The 19,379-nt window shown below is 33.1% G+C and overlaps 1 protein-coding gene across 3 annotated transcripts in view; it reads left to right on the forward strand.

Moving 5' to 3' along the window:
* The window catches only part of ADGRB3 (adhesion G protein-coupled receptor B3), a 743,632-nt gene that overhangs the window by 298,824 nt on the left and 425,429 nt on the right, over positions 1-19,379 (forward strand). For all 3 annotated transcript variants that reach the window (XM_040473868.1, XM_040473867.1, XM_040473869.1), the window contains 2 exons: positions 11,294-11,404; positions 17,395-17,556. In XM_040473868.1, coding sequence (XP_040329802.1) covers positions 11,294-11,404; positions 17,395-17,556 — 273 coding nt within the window. The remainder of the gene's footprint in view (positions 1-11,293; positions 11,405-17,394; positions 17,557-19,379) is intronic.

Here is a 19,379-nt window from a genome sequence, read left to right on the forward strand (position 1 = left end):
GACAGTTTTTAAGAGGCAGCTGACTTTCAAGAGAGCAGTTTCATTCAAGGAAGGAGGTTGAAGTCAGATTGCCTGACATAGTTGGGTGAGTGGGAAGTGAGGGATTAGAGGGGACTCTTCGGAAAGGTTTCTATAAGTAGGAAAGAGAAGTGGTCAGAGAATGAAATATGTTGTGCACTTCCTCTTTAAAATAAGGGGCTCATGGGTACCTGGGTGGCTCAGTTGGTTAAGTGTCCGACTTCAACTCAGGTCCTGATCTCACGGTTCGTGAGTTCGAGCCCCCCATTGGGCTCTGTGCTGACAGCTACAGAGCCTGGAGCCTGCTTTGGATTCTGTGTCTCCCTCTCTCTGTGTGTTCCTCCCCTGCTTGTGCTCGCGCTCTCTCTCTCTCTCTCTCTCTCTCTCTCTCTCTGTCTCTCTCTCAAAAATAAATAAAGATTTAAAAAATAAAATCAGGGGCTCAATTTTCCCAGAGAAAGTTATCAGTGAATATGTAGGAGATTGAGATGGAAGCATAGTGTAGCTTGCATAGCTCCCATAATCCAAAACGAACATGGAAGAAAACCAAGAAGAGGGAATGTTGGCTCAGGAGAAAACACATTCCTTCAGGGCACTTAGCTAAAGTACCAGTCCTTGCATTGAAAGCAAACATGGAGTACCAAGCAAACTGAATGGAAAAGACCAATGTCTAGACATATACTAGTAAAATTTCAGAACTCTGAGGATAAAAATAAAAAATGCTGGAACAGCTTCCAGAAAGAAAAGCAGATTCTCTTACCAAAAGACATCTTAGAGGCAATACCGGATCCCAGGATTCAGTGTGAAAGGTATCTTCAAAGTTTAGTGAGAAAAAAAAAAAAAAAAACAAAAACCTTCTTGACCTTAAATTTCTAGGCCTAGCAAAACCAAAATTCAAGTGTGAGGGCAAGATAAATCAATTTTAAATACTTCTTTGTTATAGGATATACTGGAACAAAATTAAAAACCAAATTCATATATTGAAGCCTTAACCCCTAATGTAATGGTGTTTGGAGACAGGGCCTTTGGGAGATTTTTAGGTTTAGATGAGGCCTTGAGGGTGGGGCCTTCATGATGACATTATTGCCTTTGTAAGAAGAGACACCAGAGAGCTTATTTTTCCCCCGCAACGTGAGGACACAACAAGAAGGTTCCTATCTATAAGCCAGGAAGAGAGCCCTGTCTAGCCATGCTGGCACATTGACCTTGGAGCTCAACTTCTAGAACTGTGAAAAATGAATTTATCTTGTTTAAAAAAAAAATAAGTCAAAGAAAGGAGATCTACAAACAAAATTAATGATCCAGTCTAAATTATTGAAGCACAGTGTATAAATATAGCAGTTGGGAGATAAATGACATATGAGTATCAAAGCAGAGGACAACGGACAACACACCCAAATTCTTGTCTTTGTTTGGGAAAGAATACAGATACTGATTCACTAAAGATATTGATATATTTGGAAATATTTTTATGTACATGTGACAAAATTTATATAGAATGCTTGAATAATTGAAGTAAGGTATCTATCTAGAGGGGAAAAACATTCCTATTGATCCAAAAATATTAGGAAAGCAGAAAAATGAAAAAATAAGGTACTTGCTTAAGAGAAACTCTAATATAGATGGAATAAATAATTTTAACATTTTAATAAATTTAACAATAAATGTCAGTGGGTTTAATTTTCTATTAAAAAGAAGAGGCTCAGATGGGATTTTTTAAAATTCAACTATATATGTTATGTACAATACACACACTTAAAACCCATTAGAATGTAATAAGTGCCTATTTAATGTTTGTTGAATTACCTGAATTCATTTATTCCCAAATACCTTTGGAAACATATAATCTTAAAAAAATGCCTTTCCAGTATAGATGCTAGCTAGAGCATAGATGTATATGCTTAAATAAATATTAGGCAAGCTGGGACCTCATACACAAAGTAACCTCAGCTTAGTGCTCATAGATTAAGTTAACTGTTCAACATTGCTTGACTTAAGAAAATATTTAGAAGCAACTACCACTCTGTCTTACGTAGACTCCAGTGCATGTGTATCTGTGTACAGACCCATTAATTAACCTTTGGTCAGGTCCTCTAGGCCTCTTTGTCTGCTGAGAGATAATCCATATGTTCATGGGCCAACTTCTGACCTGAGAAAAAAACCATAATTTTAGAGCTTAAAAAGACCTTAGAAATCATGTTCCTAGAATCCCCTTTTTCAAGAAGAGCAAGGAGGCCAAGAAAACTTAAGGTTTGAAGCTCTGAAATAAGAGGTGCACATGTTGGTTGCCCATTTATTGCCTACCCTCTATGTTCAGCTTTAGCCTACATTTTAGTTAAAATGGTCTTAATTGTTTTAGGTATGTGAGCCACTGCTTTGAAAAGGCTGAACACTAGTTTTCTGTGTAGAATGCCATTTGGGCTTCAGTAGTAATAATAACTTAGGGAAACAAGTTTGAATATATGTTCATTAATTTTAAAGATAATTAATATCCTAGGAAAATATTAAAAATATTTTCTATGTATCTTTTTGCCTGAGAAATAAGCTAAAATATTAAGGGAGTAGTTAAGATGGAATTATAGTTATTTTTAGAAAATATTATAAACACTATATGCATGTCTTAGTAGAATCATTTTCATTATGAAAGTTAGTTTTGATGTTTCTTTCAGAAGATATGTATACGATACTGCTCTAAACTAAAAAGTTCTATAATAACTGTAGACATATATCAGTAGGTAAATTGTAAAACATGACCAGAGGCATTTATTGTGATATTTATAGATTCTCAAAAAAAATTCTGTATGAACATAATAGGTAAGTAAGATAGTATAAAAGACGAACGTGCTGGGGCGCTTGGGTGGCTCAGTCAGGTGGGTGTCTGACTTCAGCTCAGGTCATAATCTCACCGTTCATGGGTTCAAGCCCCACACCAGGCTCTGTGCTGACAGCTCAGAGCCTGGAGCCTGCTTCGGATTCTGTGTCTCCCTCTCTCTCTGCCCCTCCCCCACTCTCTGTCTCTGTCTCTCTGTCTCTCTCTCTTTCTCTCTGTCTCTCTCTCAAAAATAAATAAAATAAACATCAAAAGAAAAAAAGACAAAAGTACTTCTCTTTTATCTCCAGGTAAACTTTTAGTAAACCTTGAGACCTTGCAACTCAGTTGAATATAAATGTGATAAGGATTTGTCAGAATTATCCGGATGCCAGTGCCTTATGAAAAAAATCAGGCATTTCAGATATTACCCATTGTTCATGTGTTGAAATCTTTTGGCCAAGCAACCACTTATCTAACCTTTTAATTTCCATTTTGGTATAGAATGCATTCATTATTTTTGTGGACTATCTTTTTAAATTATTTCTTTTGGTAAATATGCATACAGTGATATTGCTTTAAGTTAAATTTTTTCTCATTTACTATACTGTGATAGTAAATGAGAATGAGCTTAGGCAAGTTGAAAAGTACCATATGAATATGAGCTTTAATTTAAAAACTATAGAGGAATCATTTTTTTAAAAAATCAAAATAAATACATGATAGAGCATATGTAATATAATATGCATAATATAATATATACAAAGGTTAACATCCATCAAAAATACCATGCTAAAAAGTATCACCTTTTTATAGCATATACTTCCTTATAAAACACTTTTCCTGTAAACTTTTGAGGCACTGAAAATTGCTCTAGTTACCAATAATTTGAACTCAGTGGCCCAGAGATGTACTCAGCATGCAGTAAGTTGGGACTGGTCAGGGTTCTGTGTATGGTTCTGATTCTTTATCTAGTGGGAGTACCCCCATCCACCTTCTCACCCAAGCTTGCGAGCTGCCAGTGAGCTATCACTCAAACACCCACCCCCACCAACCCAATCACAAATAGTCTTAAATGAACAGTCACAATATCTTCCTAATATACTGCCCTATTTTGTTTCCCCATAGTCTGCTCTCCATTCTTCAGTTAATCTCTCTAAAGTTCAAATCACACCATAATTCCTTGATCATTGTTTCTTAGTCCCCTTCAAAGGTTTCACATTTAATAAGATAGAGATACATTCCAGGGTTCTTAGGCATAAGAGAGGTTTCTGATTCCCTCCCCACCAATCCTTTCAGGAATATCTCTTACCCCTCCTCGTCATACTTTATCTTCTGTTAATAATGACAACTTGTGGTACTAAACCCTGAATACCCCACTGCCTCAATTCCATATCCCCTGCCACACATTTCTTAAGTTCTTAGATCACTATTGGAGCCTATCATTTTCCCTTCAAAAGAATCTGGCCTCTCATCACTAGATGACTCATTCATTTTTGTCCTGCCAGGGAAGCCTGAAAGAAAAGTCTTCTGTCATTTCCAAAGCAGCAACCCCCTCCATTTGGAAATTCCTATGGAATCTACTTTGCCCACAGGGATCACTCTGCAAGTCAGAAAGTTGGACAGAAACACAACCAAGTCCTGTTCTTGTTAGGAAAATATAGGATATCCAGGGAAGATTTAGTTTACTTTTTTTTTTTTTTTAGATTTTTTAAGATCTTAGGGGGCTGCTTTAGCAATAAAATTGTTCAGAGCCTATAGTGTAAGAGTTTTAGTCGTCTGCCAGAAATGCTAAAGCTTACAGTAAAGCGTCTTACTTTGCCCTGATGTGCTAGTGTGCTGAATTAAATTCAGACATAGGTCAACAAGACACCCAGCTACTAGTTTACTCTTAGAAGTCGAATTGCATTCATCATTTATGTGCTTCTGCATTTATGTTCCTCATTACCAACAACAACAACAAAAAAAAAAAACATTTTTCAAGCAAACCATTACGGCTAGTTTATAAAAAGTCAATAGTTATCTCAAAAAGAGATGAAGTCATAAAATGCAATTGGCTAATGTATAAGAAATATTAACAAATAATTCCTACATGATTACACACATTGATGATTTCTAACATGGAATGGTGTATCCAATTTACTAACCTTTTGCCGAAGGATGACAGAAGAAGAATAAAAATAATGATTTAAGGGTTTTCACCCTAAATGTTCTGGAATTATTCTAAATAAGATGTTTTATTATATACTTTTCAGATACATATTTGAGGACATCTTAAAAAATCCATCATTAAATGTAAATATTTCAAAGTTTCTACTTTGAATAAAAATCAATTAAAGTGTAACATCATTGTTAAAGAATATGTGCACTAAATATACTTGATAATTGCTTCTACAAAAGATTTTATGTTTCATAACTTAATAACTTAATTGAAAACTGAAAACTCCTTGGGGCGCCTGGGTGGCGCAGTCGGTTAAGCGTCCGACTTCAGCCAGGTCACGATCTCGCGGTCCGTGAGTTCGAGCCCCGCGTCAGGCTCTGGCTGATGGCTCGGAGCCTGGAGCCTGTTTCCAATTCTGTGTCTCCCTCTCTCTCTGCCCCTCCCCCGTTCATGTTCTGTCTCTCTCTGTCCCAAAAAGAATAAATAAACGTTGAAAAAAAATTAAAAAAAAAAAAGAAAACTGAAAACTCCGGAACATTTAAAATTTCTCTATAAATGTATTACCAGTATGCCTTTTGACCAATTTTCTGTTTTGTCCGTTTTTAGAAGTGGCACAAAAGTACCCATCTCCTTAACAGAGTCATGTCCAACTATCTAATAAAATTAATTCCTGTAGGGGTATTTTGAAAAGCAAGATTCTACTTTGTTATTATAAGAAATAGTGTCTTGGTCCCTATAACCAGGTATCTAACTATGGCAATGGAACCAAGTCATAATTTGAAGGAAAGAATTTCAATTATCCTCTTAAATTTTAAGGATGTATTTCTCTGATTTCTAATATTTCTTAATATGTCTTAATTTATTTTATTTTAAATACATCTTAATATTAATTATTAATTTTCTCAAAAATTATTTTAAATAGTTCCTGATATTTGTTTTTTTTTATCCAACTCTTATTCTTAAGTTCTTTGGAAGTTGTCTTCTATCCACATTGCTATTCCCTGTTTGATTCTGGGGGAAAATAAATTTAGTAAAATTATAATAGTATTTTTAACCGGTGACATTCAGAATGTCAACTAATGATGTCTAATTTTAAAATTCCTTGTTTCTAACAGTTCATCCCAGTTCTAGAAACATCTTTGATACTGTAGACTTTTCCCCAACATTTCTATCTTTCATAAAGCACCTGACTATATAGGCACTCAAATGGTTGAGTGAGAAAATACAATATTTAAGTCTGATCAAAAGTTAAAAAAACATTTTTTTTAAAAACCTCAGAAAACAGAATGATATCCTAATGACTGATAATCTGAGCTGCTCTTCACTATCTGAATACCTCCCAGCTATAATATGCATAAAGAATGTGCAAGCAAAATAGTTGTACCGACTCTGTTTCCAGTAAGTATGGAAATGAATGAACACATTTAATAATATGTTTCTGAAAACATATGAACTAAGAATGCATTAATTAGAATTATCTTATTTCAGAAAATGTCTGTTCCTTCTTAACAGAATTTGTCTATACCACCATAATCCAGTCAGATGATAGAATCTTTATTCTGCCAACAAGTTATACATTTAATATCCTTACTTGTTATGATGACAAATGAAATGTCACTTCAAATGTCCAGTTGCATGGCTTAAAAGATGTATTTTCTCTTTTGAAACATGTTAGCAAGTCATTCTAGTTAAGAGTGATATATTATTTAGGAAGTTAATCTAATAAGTGGGTTTTGAGTGGAGCTTACTATTTTGATTAAAATAAATAATTTTACATATTTGAAAGGTTTGAGCCATGTTTAGTGGATTTCCTAGGGCTATGAGCTTCAGAATATTAGAGACTACTTTTAACTTGCCTTTGTAACTTTAGTGCCTAACACGTAAGTAATTAAAAAATGGTTATTAATAAAATTAACCATTGTTTTTAAGGCATTAAGTTTTGTTTTAGGTCAGTGAGATTTAAGTTTCTTTTTAAAACAGTAACATTGCAATTATTTAAATAAGAACCTGAATGTATTTATGGATAATATTCCTTGCTGACAAAAGAAATACTGAACTTCATGATCATACATAACTAATTTGCAAGTACTTCATGAAGAATTTTACTTTTTTCCCATCGGACTGTTCACCAAGCAGGTTAAATAAAGGATTCCAGACATCTAGAAACTCGCATTTTAAAGACACAACTCTTCATATGAAATGTATTTATAAGATTAATAATGAACCCCAGCTATGTGTAAATCAGGAGGTGATTTTAAAAGTCATAAGTCATTTTTCCTTCTCACAGGTTTATAATCTAGTAGGAAGAATTCAATATGAAAATTAAGATGAAAATCCATTATTGATACAAAATAAAATAGAAGTTTAAAAGACAGAGGACACTTATTAGTTGATTAAGAAATAGATCTTGGAGGTAGCGCCTTTGGGGTTGAACTTGGTGAAGGGTTTTACCTCAGGCATGGACAGAAGAACAGATATTTCATATGGAGGAAGATGATAGAAATGATGCAGTGGTTTGACGATTTCCATGACAAAAAATGGTGCACTTTGAACATAGAATGTAAGTAAGAGATAACTTTGAGAGTTTGTTGAGAAGCAGTGATGGCCTGGGCTAGGGTGGTTTCTGTAGAAATTCTAAGAAAAGTTAGCTAGCAAGTGAAGTTACTATTTATATTGCAAAATAGATTGCAGTGATAACTTATCAGCTAATCTAACTCTCTGCTTGCCTGCACACTGACAAACACATGATAAAATAGCAAATGGTGTGTGTTTTCACTTCTTGATGACTTCAACTTCACATTGTTATAATCCTTGATTTCCAGGAAAAAAACTTCACAACTGACAACTGACTATCAAGAGGCAGTTTTCAAATCTATTTGCTTCTTCATGATCTACTTATATATTTCTGGATGGGAAAAGAGAAGACATAAAAGTATTCTTAACAAATTTTCAAAACTGTTCTTTCATGTAGCTTTGAGTATATCTTACTTTCAGACACTCCTGCTTTTTATCAAGAAGCACATTGAAAGATTGTATGAGAAAATGTGCCTAAATATGAAAGTCATCTCCAGTCATTTGAGTTTTATACATGCATACAGTTATTTACCTACCACTTCATTGATACCATCAATATAAAGATATAGGAAATAACCCTGTTTTTCATAAACCATGTACCATATATACATACACAATATTATGCTGTACATTACTTCATTTGATTTCATAACTTGCTTTCCATCGCTTATACAAAGCAAATCATCTTTTTATTTGGTTATGCTATTTTCCTTGTGTAACTAATGTAGTATGTTATCTTTGCCAACTCAGAATCATATGAGTATAAATCAATAACCCATGAAGAACTTTTATTATTCAGAGAGCCTAATATGATAAAGGTTTACCTCAACCCACATTCACCACATAATAAAATAATAGTAAAATTAATAGCCTAATTTTTTTCTAAGTTTGAATGATCCAACTGGCCTTTATTTTCACTAGAAGTGAAGAAGGTAAAATCATCACAAAAGAGAACACGAATGTTTTGAAAATATCCCTTTGTGAGATATGGATGGACCCATAACATTTGTTGTTAAATCTTACCATTGACAACAACCCTAAAATAAAGATTTCTTTGGCACATAAACATTGGCAAAAGAAATTCACTTGGTTGGATAATAGTTTAAGTGATTCACTTACAAATTCAGATTCTTTTAGGTCTGAAACAAGAGATCTAGAACATTCAAAAAATACCACCATAGTGTTGTTTTTCCACCTGAGAAAAAGAAATAAATTGTGAGTATGTCTTCTATCTTATAGGGAATTTAGTTATATCAAGCCCTCATATTAGTTTTCACTTTTTAGAAGTTATTTTTCAGATAAATTATATTGACAGAAATAATAAAAAATTTCAATTGAAACTTCTAGTTACAGAAAAATATATAGTCACGTTCATAGATGATTGAATAATTTCTTTTCAAATACTGTGGTCCATGATTAAGTATCCCAATGTTAACTATCAGCACTAATGCTCACACAACATTGATTATTGATGATGAGTAGAATTGAGCAAAAGTGACGACAGTGAAGAATACTGAAATTTAATTTGTGTTATACTCATGTTTGAGATATTTAATTCACATATGAGATAGTTCACATAAATGTGAACACCTCTGTTTAAAGATGAGTACTTGTGTTCAAAGTCCAGAAAGAATTAAAAATTTAATATGACACTTTAAAAATTATTTCAGCAGTGTCCACCAACATAACTCAGAACTGCAGATTTCAAGATTATAGTCCCTGTACCACATAAACTATTTTTTTCTCAGAAAATAGAGTGTAGGCTCTTCTCATGCTGCCACTGAATTGAAGAATTTCTTCTACTAGAACAGGTAATAAAGTTACTTACTAACAGAAGTTGTTTAAAAAAAAAAGAAGAAGTTGTAGTTATGAAAAATTTCTTTTCTATCCTTTGCCCAGTGCCAAAACTACCTTAGTGTGACAATTAGAGCCTGCAGCTTATTTATGCATACATAAACTCTGACTTAAATGTTCTAAGTGTAGACACACACACACACACACACACACACACACACACACACAGAAGGTAAAATATACTGTTAATAAAAATTACTACTGAATTTCCTTTGCTATTTCAGACTCAGAAAATTTTCAATTACATATAATACTTTAAAATACTGGGTAGTACATAAGAGTCCAGATACAAACTTTCTAAGTAGTCAGTTTCCCAAATCATTAAATGACATGTGATTAGACATGTCTTATTAGCATAATGAAACATAGCTGAGGCAGCACATCCTGCATAAATGAATGCAATGAGAGGATGTTGGCAGCAATGGAAAATAATGATGGATTTTACAAGATTAAGCCAACTGACATTTTATGAAAATTTCCGTTTCCTGCCTTGGATTTTATCTAAACTGACAAAAACAAACACACATTTAGATTTCTCAGATTTCTCATGGGATGTACTCTTGGGTAGAATATCGGGAAAGAATTTTTGACAAATTAATCTGTCAAGTGCCATACTTTTAATAATTATGTGGGGATTTGCTGGGATGGACAAAAACATGTGCTAGTCTTTTCTCTTCCCATAAAATTTAAAAAGTTAATAGAATTAGTGCTTACACAATACAGTGTTCAATTATACAAAGTGAGTTGTAATATTTTAGCAGAAGATTAAAGATTGATAGGAGAAGGTAAAATTAAACATTCCCAAATTTTGACATTGGTTCTGGCACTATCATTAGAACATATTTTACTCAATCATCTTTGTCATGTATTAAAGTTCTGGTCTTAAGGGCCCAACAATTGTCTTAATGTAACAGAAACACCATAATTGCCTGCTCCTCACCCTTCAGGAATCCCCTTCCCTTACACACTTCTCTAAGCCAGAATCAACAACTCTTCCATAAATTAGGCATTTGTTTCATTAAAATTATTTTACAATAACTGTACTAGAAGCATGGAACTCTTGCAGAATTCCAAGAGTATGAATTTTTCAAAAATATATTATGGAGTCCATCTTTTGTTCAACTTATTTTTTCTTTCCCCATTGTCACTGACTTAGGGCCAGATTTTTTTTTTTTTTTTTGCTTTTCCTAGGAGGTACAACATTAAAGGATTAAATCACAGAAACCTGGAGTCATCCATTTCTTTTAAACATAACTTTTAAAAGAAAAAACACTGTCTTACATGTGGTTAGAAAAGGGATGAACAGCTATTTGGGGCAGGGCAGGAGAGAATGAGAATTACTTCAACCACCACATATCCATGAGCTTTTAAGGACACCAAGGCCAACCTCATCTTTGGAAAAACACTATATTAAGTGAATGCTTACCTTAGGAAAGCTAGGTTAAAGATTACTTATTCCTCAAGAAAAGTGCTGAAAAACTTGTGGGGTGATTACTATTCAGCAAAGCAGCAGCTGTTATACAGTCAGGATTCTGTCTCTGAAAAACAACAGTTAACACTGTGGTTGTATTTTTTCCGATGTATTGCTTGAAAACATGATCAGAAAAGAGTACACTATTTGTTAATTAAGCTGACTTAAAACCTGATGTGTCATTCTATTGACTGTTATTATTGTTTCTTGAAAACTTGTTCTTGTTTATAGATTTTTTTTTACTTGAGTTTAGAAATATTCCAAGTAGATCAGCCTAGCAAATTTAGAATTGTAAATTTAATCAGTAACTTCTAGGTATGTGTAGGAACATATTGCATGAGACAGTAATGTAATTTGTGAGAAATGTCTACACACAAGCTTTCATATACCTTTATTCTGTCTTTAGAATTTGGAATGATGGGAGATCATACAATTAAAAGTCAGCGACCTCGATCTGTTCATGAAAAAAGGGTCCCTCAGGAACAAGCTGATGCTGCTAAATTTATGGCACAAACTGGTAATACGTTAGTTACATTTTTCTATTTATTGTTGTTAATTTAATGAAACCACTGCATGTTTTCATAATCTTTTGCTGCACATTTGTCAGTTTTTGGAGCTGATATTTTTTTGAGCCATTTTTTTTTTGTCACCAGTTAAAGTCCATAAATGAAGTAGCTGTGAGTTGAAAAGTGCACAAAAATATGTGTAAGATTTATTTTGCTTTTAGTATGGGACATTTAAGATTTACATGTTATTATTTACCTATGTTAATTAACTACTTAAATGTACCATTAAACTTTTAAAGAACTGAACAAAGTTATTTCATCAATAATTGATTGTTATAGGACTTTTCAGAATTAGAATTTAAATAGGAGTTTAAATGATGAAATTTAATTTAACAATAAGATGTTGGATTTTTTAAATGCCATACTTCATATAAATATTAATTATTAAAATGTATGGAAATTAGAAAATTTTTTCAGATTTTTTTATTTGAAAAGAAGGTTTTGTTATAGAAGCTAAATAATAAAAAGTTGACAATCTTTATTAGTAAGCCATAATATACTCCAAATAATTAAATATCAACAAAGATCACTTTCCGGTTTGTAAAATTTTTAATTCTAAACTCATTAGATTTTTTGCAAATACCTCCCTAAAAAAAAGAAAAACATATATATATATGCACAAGTAAATGCATTCATATATTGGTTCATCATAATAAATGGGCTATAATTCCTTCTGTTTACATTGCATGTAGTACATTCTTAGATGAAAATGTATTTAAAATGTGTTATAAACATTTTCAGCTGTCACTTTTATTTCAGGAAATTGCAAACTAACAATCTCATCTATGTCTTTATAAAGTTTTATTCATTCCAATCTGGATCATCTGTTTTACCATTAATACAGAAGTTTCAAGTACTCGATCAGCTTTTTGACATGACATTGATTTTGATGAAATTCTCCTGAAGAATGAATATTTCCTTTAGTTTATATTTTCTTAAGATATATATTCTGAACACTAGATTTGAATCTACAACTTAAAAATGCAAATATTCTTAATGGATTGTGCTCTTTGGTAATTGGTGAGTAATTGGAGAGTTTAACACCTCATTACAAGTAGGTCAAAGAATTCTTCAGAACAAGAAGAGTGTTTACAATAAATTCTACATTAAGGACATATTTTTAGCTTTTTAAATATACACGTTGAGCTAGATCCTGAAATGAACAAAACTTGCTTATCTGGATTGCTTTTGGTGCAGCTTCTTATTTAACAAAAGGTGACATATGTTTACTATTTGCTTGTACAGGTCCGAAAGTGCATTGCCAGGGTCAGGTAAATTTTCAAATTATTAAATGTATTTTTCTCCCTTACATGGAGCAAAATAGTCTCAGCCACTGACCAGAGATTAGGGAATATTTGACTTTACATAGAGGCATAGAACATGATCTAACTACTCAGCCTCCTTCAGATGCCATCTTACCCGGGGCATTGCTGCAAAATTTGAGACTTTCTTCTTTTTTGCAAAAGAGGCCGCAGTCATTGGCTTCCTGAAATTACTTAAAAGTGGGGTCATTTGGAAGTGAAATGGAGAGCCATAGTTTTAAATTTCCTGTAATGTAGTAAAATTTGCTAATGCATAAATATTATGCAGTTTGGCCAGGGCATTTTATATAAATTCAGTTTTTGGATTTGCCTATGACATCAACCAAGAAAATTCAGTTTTCGACCAAAACCTTTTTTACAAATTCAAATCACAAGGAACATTATGTTTACTTAGTCAGAAATTACTAAATTCTGTTTACATTTACTGGTTCTTTTACAAACATTGTTTTGTATCTAAAACATATTAACACATGATTTGGTAAAGTGGATGAAACACTTATTAAATAGATCCACAAGGAGCATTAAAACCATTTCCTTATATTGTTAATGATGATTCAGAAAAGGCAATGAACTCCAAAATTAAAGTTCTGAAAATATTGATTGTTCTTAAATATTTATTGTTTTATTTTAAACCAGAAATAGTATAGGTAAATATAAATACACATATAATACTTACTTTAAATTGAAATTACTACAATACTGATAGAAGACTGGAAAACTGCATTATTTTAAATGGTTTTTAAAATATGTAATTTGATATGGAGCAATTATAAAGTTAAGAGAGGAGCTGTTTATTTTCCTGAGATATTTTCTAAGTTATACTTCCTTTAGGTGTTAAGGTAGTTAGTCTGAATAAATACAAGTGTCACACAATCAAAGCTCACAAAAATTAAGTTTTTTCTATAAAACTTTTCTATTTGTCTTTCAAACCAGGAGATTTGTGTTACATATAAACAATCATAGACATTTGCTAACATTAATGTGAGAATGAAGAAAAATGCAATAGAGGTAAAACTGAATGATGAAAGACAATATAATATGTATTTTATATTAGTCATGAGAGAAAACAAAGCAAAACCTATAAGCCTTTAGAATTAAGAATTCTTCCTCAAAATGAATAACCTGGCTTCTTCAACCAGTATGATTAGTATACCCTGTATCTGAAAAGCTTGCTTTCTATAAAGTAATAACATGAATGGAAATCGTTTTTAAATGGGTAACGTTTGGGAAAATAGCATTACTGATCAAGATAACTTGATCATTTTGGTCAGTCCAATAATTGAGATAGACTAGTTTAAATACAAATGAACAATGCTCAAATAGCCTAGGACACAATTTATGTGTATCGCAATATATATTTCATTTCAAGGGAATTAAATGAAGTGATAAGATACAGATATTTAATACAGACATCTAAATTAAATTCCAATAAGATAGCTTATGACAATTTAATTTTACTTACTGATGCTTTTTAACATCATAGTCATCCAATGATCTTATAAACATGTTTAGAAAAATGGTCCTGTATTCCAGTGGCGGAGATAACGTATATTAGAAATATATATTATAGCATGTTATCTAAAAGAGAAGTATAACATTAAAAATGTTTCTAGTATGATTTTAACATACTAGAAAATTTTATATTAATATTTTGTTTATAATTTGAAATGCACTCTTATACATTATCTCATTTAAACCTCACAAATACATTTTGAGGTAGATGTATTACTCATTTTATTGAGAGGTTCAGAGAAATAAAGTGACTTTCTCAAGGTCACAGAGCTAATATTCAATAGCTTTCCATCAAACAGACCTTCTGACTTTAATTACAGTGCTTTTCCAGTCCCCTTTTATATTTTGTGTCAGGATAAAGAGCCTTAATAGTGCCTTAGATACTGAAGCGTTCTACATGGTGTTTAATGTGCCTTCTCTGCTGCAAGTTAAGGAACCAGATTAGTTTGTGCTATCTCCAAATATACACATATTAAAAATAGTGTACTTTGTATTATACTTTACTATTTTAATGTCATTGAGTCTAAAAGTGTATATATATATACGCATACCTTTCTTTTAAGTATATGAGCTATTTCTTACAGGGATCCAATATGCCTCATTAGAACAGGCTTCACACTTTTTGTAGTAAAGAAGTGGCAGCATGGAAATCATATCTATTTAGTGGAAATGTCACTTGAAACTATGCCATTTGAGATATAATGAGGTCATTTTGGTAGGTAGGCTGGTAATTGAGTGGCAAAATTTGATTCATAATTTGAAAGCCAATATAGACTTTATTCATTTATTTATTTTGTTTTCGATCAACAAAATGAATCATCAATTTGAGTGAGTGAAGAAGGCCAGTTCTTAGCACTGATTATCAATTTCTTATGATCTACACATCACTGCTTAGTCTGTTCAACATCATTATAGTATACATTCAGAAGGAACCTCGATTTTTAAATATTTGTACAGAAATACATTTAAAAGTAGATCTTGATCCTGATTCATTGTTCAATTTAATAAAGAACATTTTTAATGCCATAATAACAGTGCAAGGGTAAGAGAAGGACTGCTTTTGTGGAAAAACATAACTAATTTTATTCATAACCTTTATCATTTTATTTATAGAATTCACTGTTCAAGGTTTCCTAGCTTTTAATTAATAACATACAACCATAATATTTATACTTCACTTACTGTCATCACAACACATTGAATTATCAAAAGAAAAAGCTTTGCATTATGTTTTTCCTAACTTTACATTAAAAAGTCTCATTGCTAAAAATATATGTTCATATATACATATATGTGTGGATATTTTTTAACTATTGCCATATTGTCGGGGTCTAGAATAATGATTTTTTATCTTCAGACTATTCTTTAATGTAAAAGAGAATATTATGAGGCATGTCTTTAAATATTATTCAAATGGTCATCCAATAACATTTTTAAGAAGTAGTTACAATATAAACTGGTGATGGCAAAAAAGACTAAAATAATCAAGGGTAATTAATCTATAGAGTATTTTCAGGACAAACACTGATCCAACACCAAAAATAAGTCCTATTTAATGTAATATGTCATCCCTGTTAACCACTGTCTGTGCCCTTATTATATATATCTACTCATAAATGCATTAAGATCTATGCCTCTGGGTGCATAATGCAGATCAATGTAAGAACAAATCTTCATAATAGTGCTACCCAAAGTGTGGTTGGTGGACTTGTGTTTATCTGCGAACTAGTTTTTATGGGCCTCTGTGGAAATAAGAAGCATATACCAGGATGTAAATTCAACTACATTATCAAACACACGTTTAATTTCAGCTGACTTGTTTGTTTGTTTGTTTGGAAAAAAAGAAATTCTCAGTGAAGAAATCAGCAAGTTGAGTTACATTCTGGTTCAGCCTCCTTCTGTCCTGAAGTACCAGTCTGTGGACCGGCTGTCTTGAGTAGCACTGCAAGTAATTTCTAAATCATTTACTAACCCTTCAAAACAAATAATAAAGATGGACAAATAGATTCTCATATTCTATTTTTTAATTATATTCCAAAGGCAAATTCTAAGCAGAACTTATGAAGTATAAATTGTTCCTTTGTTTATGTAATCAGTGATACAAAGTGTTCAGAAACACTTCAACCATAAACCTTTCCCACAACTAAATAATTAAATAGCTCCCACTAGCAGGTAAATGCCCCAATTTCGTATTTGGGGAAAAGCAACTGCAAGTTTTCAAATCAGTATTAAGAATCTATCCTGAACGTGATATCAGAATAGAATCAAAAGCCCACTGTGATGGACTTAGAAATTCTTGACTTTAAGTCCTTTGGGATATGACTTTAGATAATAATGCAAACTAGACATAATTTTAGTGTGATGCTTACTCTAAGGAAAGTAATTAATTCGGACACTCCTTGGCTTTTTAGGGCCCTATGTTGAATAAATTAATAGAAATCCCAGAGAAATTTTCCTTCATTTTGAGTAAAACTCACTCTTCTACTCTAGATCATGAGGAAAATTGCAAGCAGAAGGCTTTTAAACAAATTATCACAAGATAAATAGCTGTCACAGGATGAAAAAAGTAAGAATAGCACTGGGAATAAATTATAAATAAGTGTCAGTGTTTAACACAATAAAAATTAGATACGCCCAGACTCCCAGGGCCCCACCTCATCCAGCATTAGAAAGACTATGCAATAAAAGATTAGGAAAGAATACATCAATATATTGCTGCTCACCAAAGCCAGAGTAAGTTTAGCAATACATTTTGCTCCCTCTCCCATCCAAAGTACAAAGCTTTAGATTGGCCTGAAGAGAATTGCTTCAGCAACCATTCTTGTTGTAAAATGCTGACTGGTCCCTTCATAGTGTCCAGGGCACAGTGTCTTTGTGAAGAGTAGCTTTGCTAAAAAGGTAATAGCAAACTTGGGCCTTGCATCAGTGTAATATGTATCTCTCTTTAAATTTATTTTGCTCTGAAATGTTTTCTTGTACCTTTTGATGTAGTGTCATATTTTTACATTTAAATTATTCTTTCATGTCATAGTTGTCAGTTTGGTATGATGCTTAGTGAATGAATATTCAAAACGGTATTTCATGTTTATTTGTTGTCTTGCACACAGGTGAATCTGGTGTGGAAGAGTGGTCCCAGTGGAGCACATGCTCAGTTACTTGTGGTCAAGGGTCGCAGGTGCGAACCAGAACTTGTGTATCACCTTACGGGACACACTGCAGCGGCCCATTAAGAGAATCAAGGGTTTGCAATAACACTGCCCTCTGTCCAGGTAGTGTTAGCAGCAACTACAACTGTGGATGTTATTGAATTGTGTCATGCTACGCATTTGGAAAGATTTGTTATTTTCATATGAACTGGGTATAGACATTTTAATTAGAGTGGATAAGTTTAATTCTTATTCAACTGTGAAATTTTGTTATATAAGTGATTATTTCTGCTTTCAGAGCAGTCAGAAAATTGCGTAAGTGACTCCCCTACCCACTGCAGCTAGAAGCTTGATATTTATCTATCTGCTTCTAATAATATTTTAAGATTACAATATCTTTCCTTATTTTAGGTGGTCAAAATGTCCAGTTGAATGTTTGAGGAAAGTGTGACTTACAGGCATACTGCAAATGTGATCTGTACCCATTACTAAAGGCAGTGGTTGATATAGTCTTTAAAGCTGGCAGTTGTTTTCCTGTCACTTATCTGACCCTATCAGAGAACATAGTTCCCCTGACCAAAGGAATTCCTGCTCATTTCTTTCACTCAGTTGGTTGTCCTCATCAGAGCCATCCACTGCATTGTAAACTTTAAAGTAATTAATGGAGGAAAAAATCTTTAATGCTAAATGGTGCACAGCATGGTAGCTTACCCACGTAGGGTGAGATTTTCCATGTTACATCAACATTTTGTTCTCATTTGAGGCCTACATGCATATCACAGGCATTTTGCCTTCTCAAGTTACTGGCTTGCATCTAAAAATAAGTACTAAAAGGAATTTGGGCTTTCTTTCAAGAAGTCCAAAGCACATGATACTGTGAATCTCCAGGTTTATATTTTTGCTCAAGTATTTGGTGGAGGGGTGATAAAACCATCAACCACTGCAGTTGACCCTAGACTTGCATTCACAGCCTTTCCATAGGCCCCCAAAGGGGGTGGGCATAAAGAAAGGGACTGGTTCTGCAGCAGCTGTTCAGCTGTAAAAATTTTCTGATGAATTCCGTTTCCAGAGATGGCTGATTTTGCAGTTGCTTAAAGACAAGAGTAGAGAGTGGGTGGCATGGGGGAATGGCAGAGATAATCCTAATTTCCCAGCTGAATAACCAAGGGCAACCCATTAAAAGACAGTCTGGAGGAGTTATTGTTTAATGGGTACAGGGTTTTGATTTGCAAACTGAATAAGTTCTGAAGATCTGTTTTACAACAATGGGGATATATTTAACAGCACTGAATCGTACACTTAAAAATAGTTTGGATGATAAATTTTCTGTTATGTACTTTTTTATCACAATAAAAGGAAAGACAATCTGGAAGAAACAAAAGGGAAAAGAAGTGGTGGGCAGAATGTGGGGGAGAGGGCACACTGAGTTGGGAAATCCTCTATAATGAAATTAGGAGATTCAAAGCAGCAGATGAAGGTCGAAGTTAAAGCTAAACAGGGCAGAGAACTATGAGGAAGAGAAGACTGAATTAGCAGGAAACAGCAATAACTCCCACTGAAAACAAAAGAAATCAATGAGAGTCAGTGGGAATTAAACTAGATGAGAAGGAACATCAAGTGAAAAGAAAATTCAGAGGGAAAAATGCTTATGGAGGTCACAGAAGGGGATGTCAATGACAGACGATGACAAAAACGGGCTAGTGAGCAAAGACTCTAGGTCTGTTAGTCAAGAGAAGGAAAACCTCCAAGAGCTGGAGGTTTTAGGAATTACAAAATTTCTAAATTTTATACATAGAATGACCTCATGAGTAAATGTTTGTGGATTTTCAGCTGGGTGTGGGTGGAGTATATTGTCTCACACTTAAAGCCCACCCCTACTTACAGTATTTATGTTGAGGGTTCTAGGATCAAGTTTCCTTTCCTGAGCAATGAGAAAATTGTCAATA

Source organism: Herpailurus yagouaroundi, unplaced genomic scaffold (genome assembly GCF_014898765.1).
Source record: "Herpailurus yagouaroundi ecotype Mexico unplaced genomic scaffold, PumYag 139, whole genome shotgun sequence".
Lineage (NCBI taxonomy): Eukaryota > Metazoa > Chordata > Mammalia > Carnivora > Felidae > Herpailurus > Herpailurus yagouaroundi.